Source organism: Zonotrichia albicollis, chromosome 5 (genome assembly GCF_047830755.1).
Source record: "Zonotrichia albicollis isolate bZonAlb1 chromosome 5, bZonAlb1.hap1, whole genome shotgun sequence".
Taxonomy (NCBI): Eukaryota; Metazoa; Chordata; class Aves; order Passeriformes; family Passerellidae; genus Zonotrichia; species Zonotrichia albicollis.
The window spans coordinates 40,272,449-40,293,875 of record NC_133823.1 but is presented as its reverse complement, the minus strand read 5'-3'; the positions used below and the strand labels follow the sequence as shown (position 1 = coordinate 40,293,875).

General features: G+C 40.7%; 1 protein-coding gene across 7 annotated transcripts in view; it reads right to left on the bottom strand.

The window, feature by feature from the left end:
* MTUS1 (microtubule associated scaffold protein 1) overlaps positions 1-21,427 on the bottom strand; it is a 116,776-nt gene that overhangs the window by 8,247 nt on the left and 87,102 nt on the right. For 6 of the 7 annotated variants that reach the window (XM_074541438.1, XM_074541437.1, XM_074541439.1 and 3 more), the window contains 2 exons: positions 19,493-19,710; positions 7,029-7,095 (listed from right to left, as the gene is read on the bottom strand). In XM_074541438.1, coding sequence (XP_074397539.1) covers positions 7,029-7,095; positions 19,493-19,710 — 285 coding nt within the window. Of the gene's footprint in view, positions 1-7,028; positions 7,096-7,840; positions 8,081-19,492; positions 19,711-21,427 lie in introns of those variants that run through there. The other variant, XM_074541440.1, reaches the window with a different exon arrangement.

The following is a 21,427-nucleotide window of genomic DNA, read 5'->3' as shown; positions in this document are numbered from 1 at the left end:
CTTGGATTTTTGAGTTTGAAATATAGATGCCCAAGTCCAGCCAGCCAGGCCTGAATGGGAGGAGTCATCCTCCTACTGTTTATATGACTGCAGCAAATGCCTGATGCAGTTCCAGCTGCACCCAAAGCCTGGAAGCAAGGTGAAACAGCATCTCTAACCCAAGTGTGTGGTCACTGACTTTGTGCAAAACTGGTTCTGTACAGACTCTATAGTGCTATGGTTTAAAATAAATTAGTCAGATGAGTAGCTGTTTAGGAGAAAAATCAACTAAAATGTTAACTTGATCCTCAAAGGCAGAAATCATGCATGCATGCACTTCACAGCAGACTGGCACGCTGCCCAAACAGTGTAAATATAAACTCTATGTAAAAGCATGGGAAGAGGCAAGGATTTCTGTTCAGGCAGTACAGGAAATTCTCATCACAAGAGTGTTTGAATCTTAAGATAAATAAATTACAGTATCCTCAGGGACTGATTCCCAAAGTAGTAATGGGTCAGCTGAGGGGAAAGCAGCCTGCCCCAGCGGAGTGCCTCAAGTTACACGTGTCTTACTGTCCTTTGCTACAGCTCATTAAAAGCATGTGAGTAACCTGATGGATGATACTCTTTTAAGGGAACTGAAAATAATCTTGGACCTGCTGCCATCACTTGGAACCTGCAGTGGAACTAGAAAGTGTTAAGAGAGTGAGCTGTACTGCATGGAAATCAATCTACATGTGTGTCTACCTGAATCAGGCTTAACAGCAAGCTTAGCTATGCTGGCTCTGTGCAAAGGATGTGCTGATCTGGACAGATTTAGGCCAAGCTCTTCATTCTCTGACTGGCAACGATGCAACAGAGGCTCAACTGAGACCTACCACAACATTCTCTGCAACTCAAGCAGATTTCACAGTTTTTGCTACCTTCTGCAGCAGCATCAAAAGAAGGTTTTCCTCCCCTATCTTTATTTGTTTCAGAAACTTCTCTTACAACTGCTCCCTTAGGGAAAGGGAAAAAAAATAAATTAGCTTTCACACTACTACCACATTGCAGTGGCACCAAGTTACTCAATATATATACTCTGCATTGCCACATTTTTGGAGAAGAGGTAACACCATTGTTAGGGGACACAGTATGACAATGCCAAGAACCAGGCAGCAAGCCAAATGGAGGTGTTACACAGCCAACCACGTGCAGATGGAGCTGACCTTCTACAGCAGGGTAAGGGCATAGCTGAGAGGCAGGCAACTTGCATGGCTCAGCTGGGGTAACTGCAGCAAAATGCTTCAAATGACCCACTTCATTTATAACCAACAGAGGAAGAAGCATCAAATTCTTTATTTGCAAGGCCAGAGCTATTCATTTGCCTCCAGTTAGCCAGAGGAATTTGCTGCCTATCGTTGCCTTATCTTTAAATGTCAGCACGCAGAGCTTCAGATGATGCAAAGCACTTCAGAAAAAAAGCAAATAGCAAACCACGCCTTTGTCAAAGAAAACAGACACATCAGTTCCCCTTCAGGCAGTTTGCAATTCAGATTTATGAGAGGACTAATGTTACAAAGGCAAACAAAAGACTTTTGAAACTTGCACTAGCAGTTCAAAGTTGTCACCATAAAGGTAGCTCTGGCCTCCACAAAGCTGGAGGCTGCAACGCTTCCTTGCACATCACAAGCCTGACTTATATCCCTGCCATCCAAACAAGAAGCAGAACTCCAACACAACCTGGGAGCTCCCAGTATCATGGTGGTGCAAGAAACTGATCGTGGTTTTTCTTGATTTCAGGAAAAACACCAACTAAAGAATTGTTAATTTGAAATTATGAGATGTCCCATAAACCAAAGCTTATCTAAATACTTGAGATTGAAATGGGTGCAGCAAGTATTTTGCACAGTCCTGTCCCTCTGCAGACTGAATCATTTATTTTATGACTGCTCTGCTTTTTTTTTAAGAAAATTGCCTTTTTCATGATTTGTCCCAAATTCCTTAATTTGGCCATGTAGCCACTGGCTAACCAAAGCTGATTGCTGCTCAACTGAAGAGTAATCTCACTGAACTCATGCTAAACTTGGAAGAAAAACTGGTAACTAGAACATGTGTTTTTCCAGTAGCAAACACACAAATCTATTTCAACTTCTCGTCCACTTCAGAGATACCTGAGGTGCATCCTTCGTAGTTTTTGTACAGTAATACTGTGTTTCCTTTCCCTTCTTGAAGTGCTTTTCTCTACAACTCCACATCTTTAGAACACAAACCTTGAGCCAAAAAAAAAAAAAAAAAAAAAAACAGGAAACAAATGGTCCAACTGCATTTCAGGGAAAAATCAAGCCAGAGAGATTAATAGATGCACTATTTGTCTGTCTGTGAAGTTTGCTCCATTTTACCTGCAACACTAAACAGCTTTAAGGATAGTGTATATGGAATGCTATACTTGGCAGCCAGAAGCAATCTTTTTACTTCTTTATTCATATAGCATAGCCATTAATTCATTTTTTCCCCTCCAAATATTAATATTTTTCCTCCACTTGGTTGTCCCAACCTCTCTTCCCAATCACACAACTGTCTCTCCCTGTATCAGTACAGCAGGGAGCAAGATTAATCTGTGGTTTTAGGCTTCTTAACACCTCTAATTATAAATTAACAGTCTCATTCTTTTCCAATCAACCATGACCTTTAGAAATCATGAAAAGTTTCTGAGATTTGGTAACAGCACATTTTCAGAGCAGAAATGCTGGTTTTGACATATAAAATAACCCTTTATTTGTAATAGTTAACATCAGCCACTTGCATCTTGGATATTTCACTACAAAGCTTTTTAAATGCCAAAATCATAAAACAAATGTTTGCAAGAGCAGCATGGAGAATCAGGAACATGGCAACTCCTGCACAGTGCTAACAGCAGCACATCCAAACCACAGCAACAGTGGCTGCAGCTGAAGGAGAGGACTACGAAAATTGTCTTTGTATCTCCAAGAATGCTATTCTGTATTTTCACTAAAAGTAACCAAGAGACCTTACAAGTGTGCATCTCCTTTCACTTTTTTTCCTTGCTCTAATTATAAAACCATCATCCAGTACAGCCCTTATGGCTAAACTGCTTAGCTTAAACAGGTTTCAATTTACATTCTCCTAAAGCTACCATAACCATAGCTCTAAGATAAAATACAATGGGTTTTTTGAACCCTGAATTAAATGGTTTGCAAACAGTAGTTATCTTCATAAAATTGTCCAAGTCACTCACTGGCCTAGTTATGATTTATGAAAAGGCATTAGACTGTCTGAAATTCTAAACCACAGTTCACTAGGACAGTAAACTGTGAGCATTTCAATAGATGTGGGGGATGTGAAATGGGGATAATTACCACAAAAAAAGCCCAAGTATTTAGTACTATGTGATATTACACTGCACTAACATTTAATTGCTCAAACCTTGTATTTCACACTGCAAGCTGTATGTTCTCTTGACCAGTAAATCTGCTACAGACAGGCTCATTTCCTTCTCTTTACAATATATATATTTATATCTATATAGTAATTAATTTATGGTATTGGCAGATTCTCAATATTGAAAATTCTTCTTCCCAAAAATGCTTTCAAGTTTATGACCAGGCTTCTCTTCGTTCTCTTTCTGGTGTTACTTCCATAATAAGACTAATTATAGAGGACATTAAACCACATTGCATATTTTTGTTCTTAGGCAAGTTAGACAAGGCAGGTAGCCAAAGAAGCCTGCTTTAAGCAACATTTAAGCAGGTATGATTGAATAAATAACATGAAGCACTCAATTCTCTGCTGGGAAGTAAATTCACATCCCATGTGCTGCAAACACTACAAGTGACAGAATGTTCAAGGAGGCAAACAGGCAAGTCTGTGAAGTGTGGCAAGTCAGGCCCTGTCTCAAGTAAGTGAAAGAAGCATCTACCTATTAAGTATTTTTAATTATCACCTTAACCTGAAAACCGAATCACATTCACTGTAAAACACAACAGTCTCTTCTATCTGAACTTCCAAAGCATCTTGAAGATAATTTAGTAATAAAAAAGAACACGAAGGTATTCTGAAGGAAATACATTTAGCAATTGCCATGCAGCAGCTGGAGGTGAGAGGGAGGGGTTTGGCATTTGGCTGTCTGTCCAGGGTACACACAGGCCTCTCCAGGCCACGCAGAAAGGCTCAGCAATGGAAATGTTCAAAGGGCCAAGGTTGGCGCCAGCTGAGTCAACTTTGCACCTGCTATCTTGTACAGGACTCAGCTGGATCACATCCAGCATGGCTGCAAGGAGGCTCTGAAACAATGTGGAGTGCAATTGATTTAGAGGAACAGTTTCATACCTCTCAAGAAATATGCAGCCCTTGCAAATTCTACTTACATAATTAAACAAATAATTAGAAGTTTACATACTAGCTTGCATCATAAGAGAAACAGTTAACAAGCAGGACATCCTTAGCTGCTCCAGGCTCCCAGAACTACTGTGCTTTCATTTAAGCCAATATCAGTAAACCAGTAGCTGGAGATTTTAAGGAAGCCCAAGTTCAGAACCCAACTGTTCCTGATTTTGAACTCCCTTTGGAAAAGCCCATCCCCAAACACCTATCATTGCTAATCCTTGTGCATGTTTCCAGCTACTGAGAGCAGAAAGCATTGCCTGGTAACCATCACCTGGCTGGCACAGTCACATTCTGGGACAGGAATGCCTATTTAAACCATTTAACAAAAAAAGTATTTTAGTAGAAATGGTCATACACAATAACCCTGCAAAACAGACCATCTGACAGCACGTAAATTTGGTCTTGCAAGGTAAATCAAGGAGCTTGGGAACATGCACAGTTAAACTTCAAAGTCAGAAACTGAGAAGTCTAAACTGCACAAGCGTCAGGATACCCTCAAACTCAGCAGGATGCAGAGAACAGGCTCCACTGGGCTGTGCAGACCCGGTTCCTCTTCTCAAGAGTGTCTGTCCCCAGACTGCAAACCAACTGGAAACTGGAACTCCACAAATGGCAACTGGAACTCCACAAAACATCTACATGGCCAAACTAAGACTCAAACAGCACTTATCTTTCCCAGCAAATGTATGCTTAGATTGTACTGTGAATGAAAATCCACAGTACTTACATCAAAACAGTCTATGGAAATCTTAAGTTCAGCCGAATCCATTTAACAGTGTCAATAGAAAGCTGATTAGCAGGTATGTATTTAAGCAGATTATTTTCAGATAAAGCTACTGTTTTAAGAATGCTTTTCTCACACCTTGTCAACAAATTATTAATTTAACTTCAAAAAAAACCCCCAAACCAAGTTCCTTTTGAAGGTAGACAGAATTGAAGACCTGGATAGTTCTTCATTTCTATAATGAAATCCACTCCCTTTACATGCTGAGGAGAGCAGTACAGACAGGCTAGACATGTGACGTGGTTAAGACAAAGGAACTGCATGAAGATAAATAAATGCTTCATGAAACCATGGTCTGGAAACCTTACAAAGGAAGTGAGCCCCAGGCTGCCATTCAGATGCTCCTGCAGAACTGACCCAGGAAGGTCAGCTCTGTGAGGGGAACAGGTGTCAATGGCATCCAGCAGCACATCAGCCAGCATCCCTGGCTGAGAGCTCTGGGCACTCGGGTGTCACAGATCCATCAGGCACAGTTGCATTTGAAGTTTTTTCAAGTTATCAACCCACTGAACGGCACATGCTTGCAATGGGAGTCTCATTTATGAGCTCATCATGCTGCTGATCAAAGCAGGAAGATAAGTTTATGGAAAGCTCATTTAAGCATGAGGCATCCTTACAAAGAGCTAAGCATTCAAAAAAAACCCGAACTCCACCAAAACCCTCAAATGTGGTAATGGCAAAAGTGTTGGCCAGCTTTTTGGTCTACCCATCTAAGCAGAATTTTCCCTTTCTAGGTAAGTGATAAACATAGTACATAGGTTGATAAAGGAAAAATAATGTCGAAGATGCAAGCCTAGAGAAGGAAAGAGACTTTTTTACTCTGATAGCAATCCTTCTGAAGTAATTTCCTTGAGGTAAACAAATAGGGTTGCTCAGAGAATCACATCAAGTACATAAATAGAAAGAAATCTGGTTTATAAAGTTTATAACACAACTTTTTAGTGATCCAAGAAGGCCTTTTCCACATTAAAACTCTAGTCCTGTTGTCACTTTAGGGTAATAGAAACATCAGTTGCAGCTGATGGGGGACACAACCCTGCACCCTGCTACTCCTTCCCTTTTCTCTGCTCCAGTCCCAGCATTCCTTCAGTCACATACTGAAGTCAGGGCAGGCAGCTTTGGCAAAACAGCACTACCAGGCAATAGTCTCAGCTGCCTTAGGTCCCCAGGCAGCTCACTGCATTGGGGGGGCCATGGCTGCCCCTGCAGCAATGCTGCTACAAGGAGAACAGAGGGTTGCAAAGGCAGGGGAAGGCCAGGCTCTTTCAAAGCCAGCCCCTACTGAGACCGCCTGTAACATCTGCTAAGTTCAAATACGTTACATGGAGCTACCTCTTAATGCATTTAAATCAAGCTTCAAAGTTGGCAAAACCAGTCCCTGCACATAATAGCTCAATTTCATGTTATAGCCATCCACTAGGATGAGTTCAAAGATTTAATCTCATCAGCCTGAAAGCATTTCCTTCTGTTAATTTTATGCTCATTCACCTACAGGTCACTAAGGCAAAAATGCAGATTTTGCACAGTATGTTTCACAGGTTTATGATTTTTTTGCTAGCAAATCTCTAGAAGACAGCATACAAATTAGTTAGGGATCAAACAGAAGTATATATGCTGTCAGCCATCCTCCCATTTTTTGGAAGTGAGTGCTGTGGTCATCAGACACATGTTTTGTAAGGAGGCCCTGCAAGGCGCAGTGAGATCAGTGCCAGGAATTCGGTGAACCTGGGGTCACGCTGTCAGGGCTGCGCAGCACTGAAAGCATCTGAGCGGAATCCAGTCAGGGAATTAAATGACTGCCATTACAGTACCAGGGCATCTGCCTTCTGCAGATCTGCTGCATTTCTGCTTCATGATAAACGCAAAAATAAATTCTTACCTAGCTCTCCTCGAAGGTTAAGTAGCTCTTGAGATAACGCTTTCCGCTGCTTCAGTGCTTCTTCCCTCTGCAGAGAAAAGAACAAAAAACCCCAAATGTTTGGTTACTAGTGGTCTGAGCAGGGTACCTTCCAGTAATTAACTTTCATGTGTTCTGTAGGAAAAACAAGAGCAAGAAGCCAAGATATGACTCATTTAGGATAACAGTTCAGCTGCTACAATATAAACAGATGTTCTTCTGTTGTTAAGGAAGTTATACTTTAAAACAAAGAACCGCATTTTCCAGGACATCTCTGCAATTAAAATCCTACTCTGCAGCAATTAATTATATATTTTATGGTGGGTGTAGCAACATAAGCCTCCAGAACAAATCAAGTGGTAGATGTCAAGGGCACAGAAGTATAGTGTATATGTGAAAGAGGCATGCATTAAATATTTATCTTAAGCTTACTCAAACAGAAAACCATCAACTTTGTTAAATGCTTAGTCTTCCATGAAGAAAAGGCACAGCCCTGTTCAAAGTTGAATACAACCCACCCTGCCGCTCACAGCTCCTAATGTTAAGATAGATGGTGTTTCTCATAGGGAGACAATCACGCAGCACGTGTGAACAGACCATAGCACAGCAGAAGCCCCCATCCATCTCCCTGCTTTCCCCGGAGGCCAGGCCCTGTGCCGCGGACCCGCAGCCCGGGGGCGGCGCAGGCACGGCCCGCGGTCACCGCCCCACGCCACGCGCGGGGTGCCCAGGTCCGCACGGCCGCCTGGCAGGGCGCTCCACCGCCGGCTCCCTGCGAAACAAGCACTCATTACCCTTGCTGCAGCGCACTGAGAATAGAGGCACAGCTTGCTGCTAGAGCAGCCCATCTTCCAGCGCCGGCAGCCCCCCGCTCGGCCCCCCGGCCCTCATCGGCGACGCGCGGGCGGCGGCGGCACCGCCGAGGCGGGCAGGTCCGGCCGGGGCCGGGCGGCAAGGCTGGACCTTGCCTCCGCAGGTTATCCTGCGTCCGCGCCCAGCGCTCCGACAGCGGCAGATACTGCAGCTCCTGCAATTGGCACAAGCAGCCAGCGATTACTTAAAGCCACAGCCCTTCTTTTATGCAAGGCGAGCCCAGACATTAGATCGATCGATCTCCACTTGCTCCGACGGCAGCCGGGATCACCGAGGGAACGCTGCCCTTCTCTGCACATAACCGAGCTTATTTTTAGCTGTTTCGGGCTTGCTGTACGCTGCTTTCACACTTAATTTGTTGATGCAAAAATAAACCGTAGGAGGCCTAAACTGAATGGGAGAGCCACAGACACAGCAGCTTTGCTGCTGTCAATGCCCAGGCTTATGTTCAATAGTCCCGATGCATGCAAATAGCTTTAAATTTCGCATGCTTTTCCTTTAGCGAGGATACATGAGAGAAAAGGAAAAAAAAAAAAACACTGGCCCAAAAATCCTCACACTTGTCCACAACTGAGCACAGCAAATGAATTTGCAGACTGGTCGAGCCATACCTACAGCTGGTTCTCCCCAGGGAAAACCTCATCTTTACAGCAAACTCCCCCTTTGCTCTTGGTCACTCTCACTGCAGCCTGACCACAGGCTTGCATCTTAAGAGCACCCCGTCCTGGAGGCAGGGAATACTCACTGCATGCCTGCAGAACAAATAAGGCAGTAAAATACTCTGTTCTTAAGAAAAACTAGAAAGAATAAGCACCCAAAACCCAGTCATATATTAAGGTCTGACAAAAGACTAATCAAAATGAGTAATTTTTATGCTATGCACTCATTTGCAAGTCTTAGGAAATTATTATGCAGCTGTAAAGGCTAGTTAGAAGAAACTGCCAGCCCTTTACTAGAAATATTTGTATTTTTGACATTGTATGAGAAATATTCCGCTTTAATCACTCAATTTAAGCTGTCTTAACAATTCTTTGGACACTTTAGGCTTTGGTAGGGCTATTAAGCAGCTGTGTTGCAGTTTTATATTAAGCACTTAGAGGCTTTTTACAGTGTCGGTGGGCTAAGATTGACAACCACGCCTCACCTCCACAGTAAATTCTCAGGAGAGCAGAGAGCTCAGTTATTGAAAGGACTTGCCCTGCTCTTCCCTGCTTCCTCTGCTCAGAAGGGAGAGATGAGTCATCTCACTCCAGTTCAGCACGAGTGCTCCCACTATGGACACAGCATCTGATGATAAAAATGGCAATGCTTCAGTGAGTTATCTGAGCTGCATCCTTGCACACTGGGACACAACCTGCTTTTTTCCAGCCTTTGTCAGTAGATGATCTCAAATTCTCCCTAGTGGCTGTACCATGCTGCAGCCCCTTTGGACAAGTTAACCTTTTTGTTTAGTGTTTCCAAATGGACTTCTTCGTGGTCTACACATTTTGTATTTGTTTTCAGTTAAAGAAATTTGATGCAACAAGGGCATGTACAATCAGCCTATACGAGAGGCTAAGACTAAAAATGCAAAACAAAATCAAATAACACTGCCTGTGTAATCTTCATGGTTCTTGCTGCTCCTAAGCCCTGTTGCTTTTTATTGGTGTTGTTTAACCTGTTGCCTCAGTCCAGCTTGCCCATTCATAGTTTAACAAATCCAAGTAATCCAGATAGATTTGTATCATCACCTCCTGCTCACGAACACCTTCAGAAAAAAACTGCCAGCCTAAAACAAGAAGACCAAGTTGCTCATATGGATAAGCAGCCACCTAAAGTAGTCAGACTGACTAGCAGAACTTAGTACACTTTTATCTAAGTTCTGAGAGTACTGAAGCTGCAGGTATGGGGGCTTCCCCAAGAAAATGTTACAGTTTCCAAAATCTGAAATCTATATGCAGCAAAATACCAAAAGCACTTGTATAATCCAGAAAGAGCTTCTCTTCAGTATTCAAAGACAGGTATGCATATGCTTTGGGCTGGAATATCCAGCAACCTTCTTGTTTATGCTTAACAAGATTCTAGTTGAAAAATCAGTACCAGAAATTGGGAGAGCAGAACCAAGATGGAGCATACAGGATTGAGCAATTTTGGCATTGTTATCCAGATAAATCCAGCAATAAGGATCATTCACATTTGGTTGTCAGAGACTCATGAAGGATCTTCATACCCCTTTACAATTTCTTCTGGTACAATTTATGAATTTATATAAAGATCAGGTAGATTATTTGGGACCTATTTTTTTCTTTTTTACAAATAACCTATTGTAGGTTACATTTAAACCAAAATATTCCCCTGCCATAAACATGGAAGCTTCAGAAAAGAACAAGAACAGAGTTTAGGGATAAAAGATTTGCCACAGGCAATACTAGAGCAGTGCACCTCTGCCACTGAATGCTACAAAAAAATTCCCAGCATAACGAGAGAGACCTGGACACTTCTTGCTCTGAGGAAAATTAGCCAGTTAAAAAATCCTTCACATTTTAAAAATTTGACAAGTTCAGGTAGACATATGCCCCACAGCAAAGACACTTGAGAAGGTGAGGCCCAAGGCAGAAGGTTAAAGAACACCACAGCTTCAAGATGACAAAAACTACCAAGTCAGGAATGGAATAAATTATGCAGTTTGTCATTCATGTTTGTTTTGTTGGCAGTTATGCAGCCCAATTACAGGCTTAAGAGTATTTTTCCTGGCAACTAGCTGTTTTTGCTACAGCTTGAGATTCAAACAGACCAGCCTAGGGTCATTTTAGATACAAACACGGGTGAGGACATATCACTGTCTGAACAGTTTCCATTGCTCTGCTTTGAAAGCGGGAAGCTCTACAAAAGTCCACATTCCAGAATGAATGAGCAAGAAGGATATTTGTATCAAGCACACAAACAGCCTTCCTGCCTACATACCTATACCAAATCTTCACATAAGACAGACCCAAGTTACCTCCAAGACATCAGGTTCTGAGTAGTTCTCAAGCTAGAATAGGTGGGCATTCCTCGAGTATGCCACAGCAACTTTGCAGACAACAAATATAAGAGCATGAAGTTTTACAGCAAACTGGCAACTCTGTATTTCCTTGACAGGATGTGCAACTAGCCAGAGTAACCATTCCAGGTTTCCCAGCACACTCCTGCTCCTGGCTGGGTGGGGTGATGCTGGTGTGGGAGCTCCATGCTCTGCCTGCAAATCAAGGCTTTGAGAGCCACAGATAGGCGGTGCCTAGTCAAAAAGTCCTAATCACCTTTTCTGTTTTTTCTCCATGTTAAGAGCTGCAAATCCATCAACAGTTACTCAATATAAAAAAGCAAATCACAACAGAAACCAGGTTTCGAGTATGTGTGTCCAAATAAGCTAACATTGCCCAATCTGGTAGTAATTATCCAAACATCACAGTTCATATTTTAAACTAGCACATTCCTTTGGGAAATAAAATATGTTTGGAGCTCTTTTGGAGCTGTATTAAAGAAAGAAAAATTCACAAGAACCAATAATGAAAAGTTCCCATTTGCATACCAAAATACAGTAATTGTTGCTTTTTCAGTTTCAACCAGCTATATCACACTGATATCTATGTGATAAGGCACCTGCCACAGTTGCCTAGTCTACCCCAGTAGCAGATTCAGAAGAAGCATTATAGATCACTGCAACCAAAAACTGCAAAGCACTGGTACATTGTGAAGAAAGAGACACAACTCACTTTGAGGCCATGAAATACCCCAGGGAATCAGGCCTGTGTTGTGGCAATTTTCCCATGGCACAAATGGAGCAGCCACGCTGGAATGTTCATCTCAGTGCTGGGATGCAGGGTGGTCCCTGCCCAGGGAAGGTGGAGAAGGGCTCTGACAATGCCAGTACCAAGCCCCCTGCAGTGAGCAGACAGGACAGGCAGATCCAGGTCACAGGAAAATTGCAGCAACTCAACCTCTCACTGGTGTAACTGGCAGGTGGGAACACCTCTGACTGGCCAGGCTGTAATCAGCCTTCTGGTTTCCATCAGCAATACACTTCACAAACAACTAATTTCAAGAGGCAGAACTTAAAGGAGTAGAAAATTAAGTATTAAATATAAAAGCATCACAATGCTCTTTTCAAAAAGCATTTTATTATAACAGACTAAATAAAATTTGTTCAGAGTGCATAAAGCAAATTCATCAATGCAAAGAACGGAAGCACTTAAATATGTTTTGCTATCATACACAGGGCCAAATTAATTCTATTCTTGGAAAGAAGAGTCTGGTTTTTGTAAGCCATTTACTGTCAAACGAAACCACAAGCACTTACTCCTAAAATTAAACTTAGAGAGAAATGCTGAGCATTTAAAAAACTTAATAAATTAGTAGATTTGCAAGCACTTCTGTAATGTGTATGGTTACACCCTACTAGAGATGTGCTGAGGTTGTATGGAAAAAAACTTCATAATTTAAATATTTTTTAATACTGGTACAGTCTCAGTTGTCAACAGGATGTCTTTCTCATCCAAGGAGATATTCCTCTTGGGTATGAAGCATTAGAAATTTATGTCTACTCCATTCTTGTGCTGCTCCAGTAATAAAAACATGATCCCCATCATTGGCTGTAGTGTAGAAACTGAGTCACATCTTTGCATAAACTCCAGTCACTCATGTGTCATCAGCTACAGCCCGGAGGTAATTAGGAAGGGACAACAAAAGGGCCATTCATATCCGCTTTGCAGTATGACATTTGACTTAAGGATTTTGGTCCTTACACCACAGCATTTCTATCTGTCCCTGTTCCTTCTTTCCTAGCAAAATCCAGTCCTCTAAGACTTCTCATTAGATATTAGCAGTTTTAGAAATTGATTTCTTATAAACTCCCCTACTCCATACCTCATTTAACGCCCCCTTGCAGTGTCAGTTCCTCTGCATCCCCCAATGCAAAAGCAAGCTAAAGACATGAGCCCAGGAAGCAGCACACTAAACAGGATGTACGCTCTCTGCTCCATGCACATTTTTGAAAGGAGCAGACTATTACTGTGATAAAATATAAATGTCATGAACCCTCTCAAATCAACAAATATACAGTGAAATTAATACTTCTCATTTACTCTTGGCTTCATTTGTGTTAGGCACTGTCTTCTTACCACATGAAATATGCCATCAGTTTTCACCTTGACGTACTTCAAGCAGAATTAAGACTCAGAATGCGGCATTTACATGATTAGCTGATAGAGGGAGATTTACTGCAATTTCTAATATTTTACTTCTTTTATCTACTAGGTGCATCTATGGAGAATCAGATGTTTTTTCCCTGATGTTTAGTGTATGAAACACTAAAGCAGAAAAAACTAAAGCAGAGAACCAGCCAAGCAGGATTTCTGTGAGTCACCATGTATTTAACACATTTACTTGCAGGCTCTTTATGTTTTTGCAAGCTTTACACAGGCTCTTAGGCTTGCAGGGATCTTTGTTTTCCAATTTAGAAGTTGTGCCCACCTGCAATAGCAATAGCCTTGCAAAGATAGGTCCAGATATAATAATATGGGCTATTTAATTTTACTTCTCTATAACAGCCTGTTTTGCTACTTTACAGCTACTTTAAAGTCTCTGAATGCTAACATCAGTTCTTGCTTCTCACACAGAACGACTCCTTCCTTCCCTGTAGAAACTCCAATCTCATAAAAACTAAGTTTACCTCATCTAAGTGATCACTTATTTCTCACTATTTTGTTAAAGCCTTTTGTCTCAGTCCAACTCATCTGAATGACACAGTAGTCATCAGATACTTTATAACTCTGACGAGTTATACTGTCACTATTTTTCTCACATCTATAAAACTATTATTACCATTATAAAGTTATTCAAAATGTTGTAATAAGAGCCTATGCTGGAGCATAATATGCACTATTAATTTAATTTTTAAGACTGTTTAGAATTTCATGTGAAAAGGTAGTACAAATCAAGAAGGAAACAAGATTGAAACAAGTTGCTTTCTTTCTTCTACTAACTGCTCCCTTAAATTTTGCAATAGATACCTCTATTTTGCTTCTGTCATTAATTTTTCAGCTTCTTGAAAAAAAAAATTACAAGAAATAACAAGGTAATCATGAAAATCAGGATCTTTGTGGAAAGCAGCACTGGTTGCCTGAAACATCAAGTTTGTCTCAATCAAGGAGTAGCTATAGGACAGGAGTCCCAATTCCCTTCAGCTGTAACCCATTCTGAACACCCAGGTGTACCATTTAATTTGCTTAAGTGACGCATCTTCTAAAAGGTTATTTCCATCAGAGCCTAGTTTCAGAGTAATTAATGGATTAAAATGTTTTTCTGGATGTTAGAGCTCACAAATTTTCAATCTGTTGCCAAAACATTCTTGTTCATTCATACTAGTTTTATAGAGACATTGAGAATCACCTGAAACTTCCTTGCTTTCCAACTGCTACTCATCAGACACAGGCTTCCAGAGCCTAGGTCTTCTCTGCAGGGGGAAACCACTGTATTACTCAAATACTCTCTGTTACAAAACAGAAAATATTTGCATGCCTCAAAATCAGGATATTATATTTTGACTTCTAACTGATTTTTCTTTTTTTTTTTTTTAAGTAGGCACAAAATTTATCTCAATTACATATCCTTATTCTCTCTCGTAAAACGTTATGTCCATGTTTTGGGAAGCCAGATATACCTGGTATGAAAATTCTAAAGAAAACTGGCCAAGTTTGATGTGAAGTTCTGGAAAATCAAAACTAAAAGTTTTCCTCAGAGACAGCTGCTCTAAACAACAGGACATGTAGGTCAAAAGATGTGACTGTTCCAAAACTCTTGGGGTCTAGTGATGCAATGTGTACTTCTGCCCCTTAACCTAGATATGCACTTCTCATTTGATAAATATAAACATTTTCTGCTCAACTTCCACAAAGGCCAGGACAAACATTTCTGATAGATGTGCTCATGTATTCTGAAATGGAAAAAAAAGCCCATTTTAAACTGCTAAGTTCCCAAGGAAACTAGCATCTTGACTCTTATAGTCATGCACATGTCAGGAAATGCCAGTTACAACAGATCATACACTAATGGTTAATTTCTATTTCCACCTAGAAATGCTGAAGCCTGCTCAGTCACACCATTTCTAGCATATTCCTCATGTTGTTTCCTGTGTCACATCCACAATTAGTGCTACCCACTGTCAAGGCTCTATACCCTGTCAAATGGCCTTTTCCTTGATTAAGGAAACTTATTAAAGATGGCACCACAACATTCCCAAGTAAAGTCTGACCAGTAAATAGCAGCACTCCCAGGACCACACCAAGAAAAGCACAACAGTATAACTGAGCTTTTTTCATCTCTATAGTACCCTATTTCACAGATACAAATTTGAAGACCATTTCCATATCAGAATCTACAGAAAATTACTGAGATGCTTAATTTGGATTAATTTATTAAACTAGAAAAATAAAAATCGATATTCATAATGAAATATTTTACCATCTTTTTTTAAACAGCTTATGTAGTAGTTCTGAATGTAGCAGTTTATGCACTAAAATGAGAAGATTAAATATCTATCAATTCACACTTTGAACAGTTACAAAGCCATTCTAATTACACATTACCCTTTCGTTTGACAGCTAAGTCTGCCTTAGACAGACAAATCTGAAACCAGATTTAAAACCAAGCTAGTACCACACTGCTAAAACAATCACCCTGCACTCCCAAAGATGTAGGAGTTTATAGCCAGCAGTGAGCTGGAGTTAGAACAGCCCAGCTGCAGGGCTCACACAGCCTCGGGGCAGCCCTGGGGCAGGGGAAGGGGCTGAACCCTCTCAGGAGGCAGGAAGCAGAGGCTCAGGCAGGAGCTGCCATCCAGCCTCAGCAGCCGGTGATGTACTGAGGGGTTTTTGCCTCCCAAGGGAGCAGCTGGCTCCCAGCCACAGCTGCAGACCTCTCAGGAACACATTCCCACCCCACCCCAGCACTGGCAGTTCTTCACTTCCACCCCTTCCCACTGTGAACCACTGCATGGGGACGTACCCAAAACACTTTCAACACCAACAGACCTGTAAAACTAGACCCATAGTAATTTTTTTTACTGGCTTTCCAAAGAAGCCCAAGCATACACAAGGGCTAGGAAAGAGAGGAGAGAGCTGCAAGAGAGGCATCCCCAACCTGACTTATCGCAGACGTGCTAACCACATATTTAAAGCATCTGTGAACATATCTCTTACTGAAGGGACAATAAATTCAGAATTAATACTAGTGGAAGTTAAAAGATCAACTCAAATGCAGTAGTGCAAATTTCAGAGCTCAGTGCAGTTGAAAGTTAATGGAAAACTGCTTTCCTTGGCGCTTCATGCACTCATTGTAAATGGCCAATTTCACCATTTCCTCTGTACTACCACTTTTCTGTCACTTAAAAAACAGGAAAGTAGTCATGAAGTAACAGGAATTACCAAGGGATCAGGGGAAGCACAGTACTCTAGAAAGCCTCAACTTGCTTTTGTGATCAGTGTGCAGTTTAACATGTGCTCCTATCACTGCCAGCACACACACAGCTGTCCAACAATGGAAAAACTCCGTGTTCTCATCAGCCCCACTGCTCATTGCCATCAAATATTCTGGATGCCAAGAGGTTTTCCATCCAGCATTAACTCAGTGCAACAATAGCTCCTGTGAGGTAGAAATCAGACTTTTAGGATTTTTTAACTCAGAAGAGTCTTGGTAAAGGTAGCTGAGCATAGACACCCTCCCCACCCTCCCTAAAGAAACACCAACAGATCAAGCAGGAAGGTTTTATCAGAAGCAGCTGTTACTACTGACAGCTCCAAGGTAACTCTTGCAACAAACAGGTTTGAGCTCAGGGTTTTTTGAGAGATTCCTGCTCAGCTAGAAACATCAGAGCAGCATTGCCCAATCCCATTTAACCCTTGGACAGCAGCCTCTCAACCTCACTCCAATGGGCTAGTTGCGGTTTTGGCAGAAGCCGCTGCCAGCAAGTCCTGATTTTGTTCTCAGCTATATTCCACTTCAAATGAGCTGATAAGAAATACTTTAATCTTTTGTGCAGAAATATATTGGGAACTCTTGGGGAAAAGAAAAAAAACCACATGACAGTAACACCAAACAAATCTAACAGCAAATCGTATCCCAGTTGCCTCAGCTTTGGAGATAAAGCAGCAGAGGCTGCAGCAGATTTTGCCAAGAGGCTCATGCTGGGCTGCCCAGCCTTGAAGTGACCCAAGTGCTCACTGCAGCATTTTACTCCATTTGGCCAGGCAGCCTGTCCTTCACCCCATCTCACCCTCACACTGGCTCTGACAATCCATGTCAGTACCTGGCAGAGAAATGCTCCTTGGCTGGTTTAGCTTTCTGGTAGTGGTAGTGGTGGGCTGAACTGGCTTTCTGCAGGGACACCGCAGCACCGCAGGAGTCCAGAGCAGGTCCTCCCTCTGGTTCCAGCAAGCTGTTTCTTAGGCTGCATCATGTCACTTCACACTTGCTCCAGTGGGAAGAATGGAAGCACAGCTTTGTTCCTAGTGTAATCAGCTAAGTATGTTTTTTATTTTGTTTTTTAAGACAGAAGCTGAGGCTACTTTCCGTAGGTTATGCAGTAGTTAACCTATGAAAACCTACCTCATGAGTTAAAGTCTAACTTAAGTTTTTCTCTGAGTTTATCCAGAGTTTGAAAACTACATCAAAGAGTTCCCCACGTGATACTTCAGACAAATAATCATATGGGCAGCTAAGACTCTTAGCTATACCAGACTCCACCCCTCACCATAAAGGAAAAAACTCAAACAAGCAAACAAAATTAAAACTACTCTTCACAGTGTTCCCTTGAACAGTGAAATCCTTTAGGATGTTTGCCACAGCTAACTAACAAATAGTGCTTAAGTATTCCTTACAGCACCATGGCAGAAGGGACCTTCTCATCCCTGTGGTACTTCCACAAGAGTAGGGCAATGAATATTTGTCCTACCCCAGGCAAGGAGAGAGCAATCTCAAAATCAGTAACTGGTATGAAAAAACATCAGTGTATTATTGTAATATCTATCTCAATTTCATGTGCTCAAACTTAACTGTCCAAGATTACTAATTTTATATAATTTGACAGAGATATTTTTTCTTTCCATCTGCAAAAGACTAACAAAGAGGAATAAGGAGAAAAATCACTAGCTTCTTCTATGCAGTTCTCTCTTCCCACCTTCAAAATCACTTTTTCCTTAAACCCCTGAATATTCTTTAAAAAAACCACACATTTAGGCTAGACAAACCTGTAAAATAGCCTAGAAAAATCAAATTAGTATGATGGTCTTCTTCTTACTAAACATGACACTTATAAAGTATTTGCGAGTTTTAAAATGTTGCAATAAAAATAATGGAGAGAAGAAACTAGGCCAAGACATTAATTGTAAGAGTTACTGAAAAAATCATTGTGCTTTTTCTACTGTAATTAGAAGACTGCGCAGAAGTTTAGCAGGGAGAATTTCACTTAAAGTTTCACAGTATCATGTTAATGACAGGCATCCAAAAATCCTGTATCAAATTGCTTTGAAGATCTCAAACTAGTTCCTCAGGAAGGGAAAGGTGTTTCAACCAAGAGTTTAAAAAAAACCAACCAAATCAATCCCAGAAAACTGGCTAAGAGCCACTGCTCTTAGACTTGAAGCAGACTAGGAGATAAATGCAGTACTTTTAGATTAAATGAAAGCAAGCAGATATTATCCCATGAGAATGTTACATTTTTGCCCGAATACTAAGACAATTTAGTGCTTTTTTGTAAACAGACTCTAAAACCACCATGTAGCAGAAGAGCTGAAATGAAATTGATACCAATCTTAGAACATTAGTTATAAATGCAAGAGTAATGGCTATTAAAGACTGCATCAGCTATGCAGTATAAACACATAACTGTTATAATTTTCTTGACTTCACATTTTCCTTTTCTCAAAAGTTTTCAAAGCAGACCAACAGTTCCTACTGTAGTATCAAACTATTAAGTCATCACATATTTCAAACAGATTAGAAAAATTATGATTAAGCCACATCCAATTCATTCCACTCTATAATTCCAGATGCATTTCTGTACTTTTATTAGTAATTTTAAGACCGCCATCAACAATGCAGGATTCAATAAATAAAACTGTAACATCTCAGACTTTATTCTGAGTTGCTCAAAAACATATCCACCCCTTAAATACTCTTCCATACAATGTCAGATAACAAAGCAAGGGCATGTAGATTATCTGTTGAAACTAGTCTTTCCTACAAGGGCAGAACTTGAAGGACATACTTGGAAAGCTACTCAGCCCTGAAGGACTCTCTGACTACAAACATTTAAAAACTCTTTTAAAGAGCACATGAAGCGTGCAGAGGCCACAAAGCCCAGTGTCGTGGGTTTGATTCTTTTTCTAGCTAACTAATGCTAGAAGTATAACCTCCACAGGAAAACAGAAACCACTGGAATGGAAACACAAAATTTATTATCAGTATATTAATATTTTCTGAAGCCCTTGCTGAGAAGAGAACAATTGTTTAATTGTTCAAACAATTAAAGCCAAGATTGATGAGCTGTGAGTTTTTACCTCAGACTGCAGGTGCTGGATGACAACTGTTAATGCTTCAAACTTTTGGTTACTGGACGTCAGGAATTTTTTCAGCTGCAGGATAATTCCACTTTGGGTCTCACATTTGGTTTTGTACTGTGTCAACTCGGCTGCTTTAGTGCCAGGTGAACGTGCATCTGTGGAAGCCTGGGTCCGTATGCATGAGCTCTTGGCACTCCGCTGCTTGCCCTTGTCAACTAAGAGAACAACAACAACGAATCAATATACATTTCATGCTGAAATCTCACCACAATGTAAAGACAGGTGCAAAAGAAAGCAGTTATAAATTCCTACAAACACTTGCTAAAACACTAACTAGGAGAAAGGGTTATTTCAGTAGCATTGCAGAGCAGGTACTATCAATTTGTTAATTCCTAACACCACAACCTTGGATACTATGTTCTGTACTTCATCCTCACCATCATGTGTTCTGTGGCATACTTTTCAGTATACTCTTCACAGTGGGCTTTGCAAAAATACTTTCATAAAACGCAAGATATCTGTCCTCCTATCTGTTCAGTAACTTATTTCTAAAATAAGAGTTGTCCTCTTTTGTGTGCAACACAGAATTCATATTTCCTGCACTCTAAAGTACTGCTGAATACAAAACCATTTTCTCTACATTTCCTTTGTTATTTTTCTTCCTTTCAAAATTTTAATTGTAAAAACTCTCCTCTCTGTAGCTGAGGCTTGAGCTTTATTAACTAGAGGTCTTGCAGCATTTCTTAAAGGTAGCAGTTTTCAGTCACAAGGACAAGACTTTAGAAAAGCTCTAAAATGTAATATATTTCAATATATTTTCACAGTCCTGAAATTACATTATTGATTTAATACTCTTAAGTTTTGTGGCAACCTCAATGCTTTCACAGTACACAATCATCTCATGCCAGAGAAAACCAGATGACATAAATCAGCACTTGACTCAAACACTGTATTTTCAGGTTTCTCTGCTGCCTTCAGACTGGAAAGGGAGCACAGTACTGCTGTGCAGATAGGGCCAGTCTTCCCCCCTTGATCACAAAGGGAATGAGCAAACAATTTTGCAATAAAAGGTTGATGCAATAGACAAATATCCTTTGGCAATTTAATGAAGACATCTAAGCAGATTACTTTGTACAGTTTCAACTTAACAAGATTTCTTCATGATTGAGTGAAAAAACCTGAGAGGTGAGATCTGGATAAAAGAAAGATTTGAACAATCGAAAAAAAAAATAAGGGGACAAACTAAGCAACAAGAGTCAATCTTTTCTGAATCCCAAGCACCTGGTTTGAAGGTTGTCAAATGACCCTACAATCATCCCAGCAGTGCAAGGTTCAATCTCACAACTGGAGAAAGTATTAAGAACAAAAGCTTTAATTTTCAGTTAATGTTAGTCTGACTGACACATCAGCATTGTATTAATATATCAGTCTTCCACAGCCTGCATTTTTTTTAGTCTTTGAAAATAGTTTTCCTGTTCAAAATACTAACGTCCTTTATGCCTTCCTTACTGAGCCTGGTATAAAGTGCCTCTTGAGCCTATTAATTTTCCAGATAAATCTGCTCTGGGCAAGAATTTCTGCTAGTTGGAGAAGTGTCATCATATTGTGCTTTATAATGTTCAAATGCCCTTGTATTCTTGGAGATCTCCATACACTTCTGCTCAGAGATGCAGACTGTTAAAGATTGTTAAAATTAGAAACATACCATTGTGAAGCTTAATATTAGAGCTATTAAAAGGTATATCAACCCAAATCAAAATACAAATGTGTAGGCCAAAAGCATCAAGGTTGGCTGCCACTTCTAGGTATTTTTACCATTATTTAACTAACATGACCACTTCTTCTCTCACTGTGTAACAACATCTTTGAAGTAGACACTTTTACACAAATGCCAGTTCACATCTGAGAGCAACCGTGGCAAACTTTCAGCAA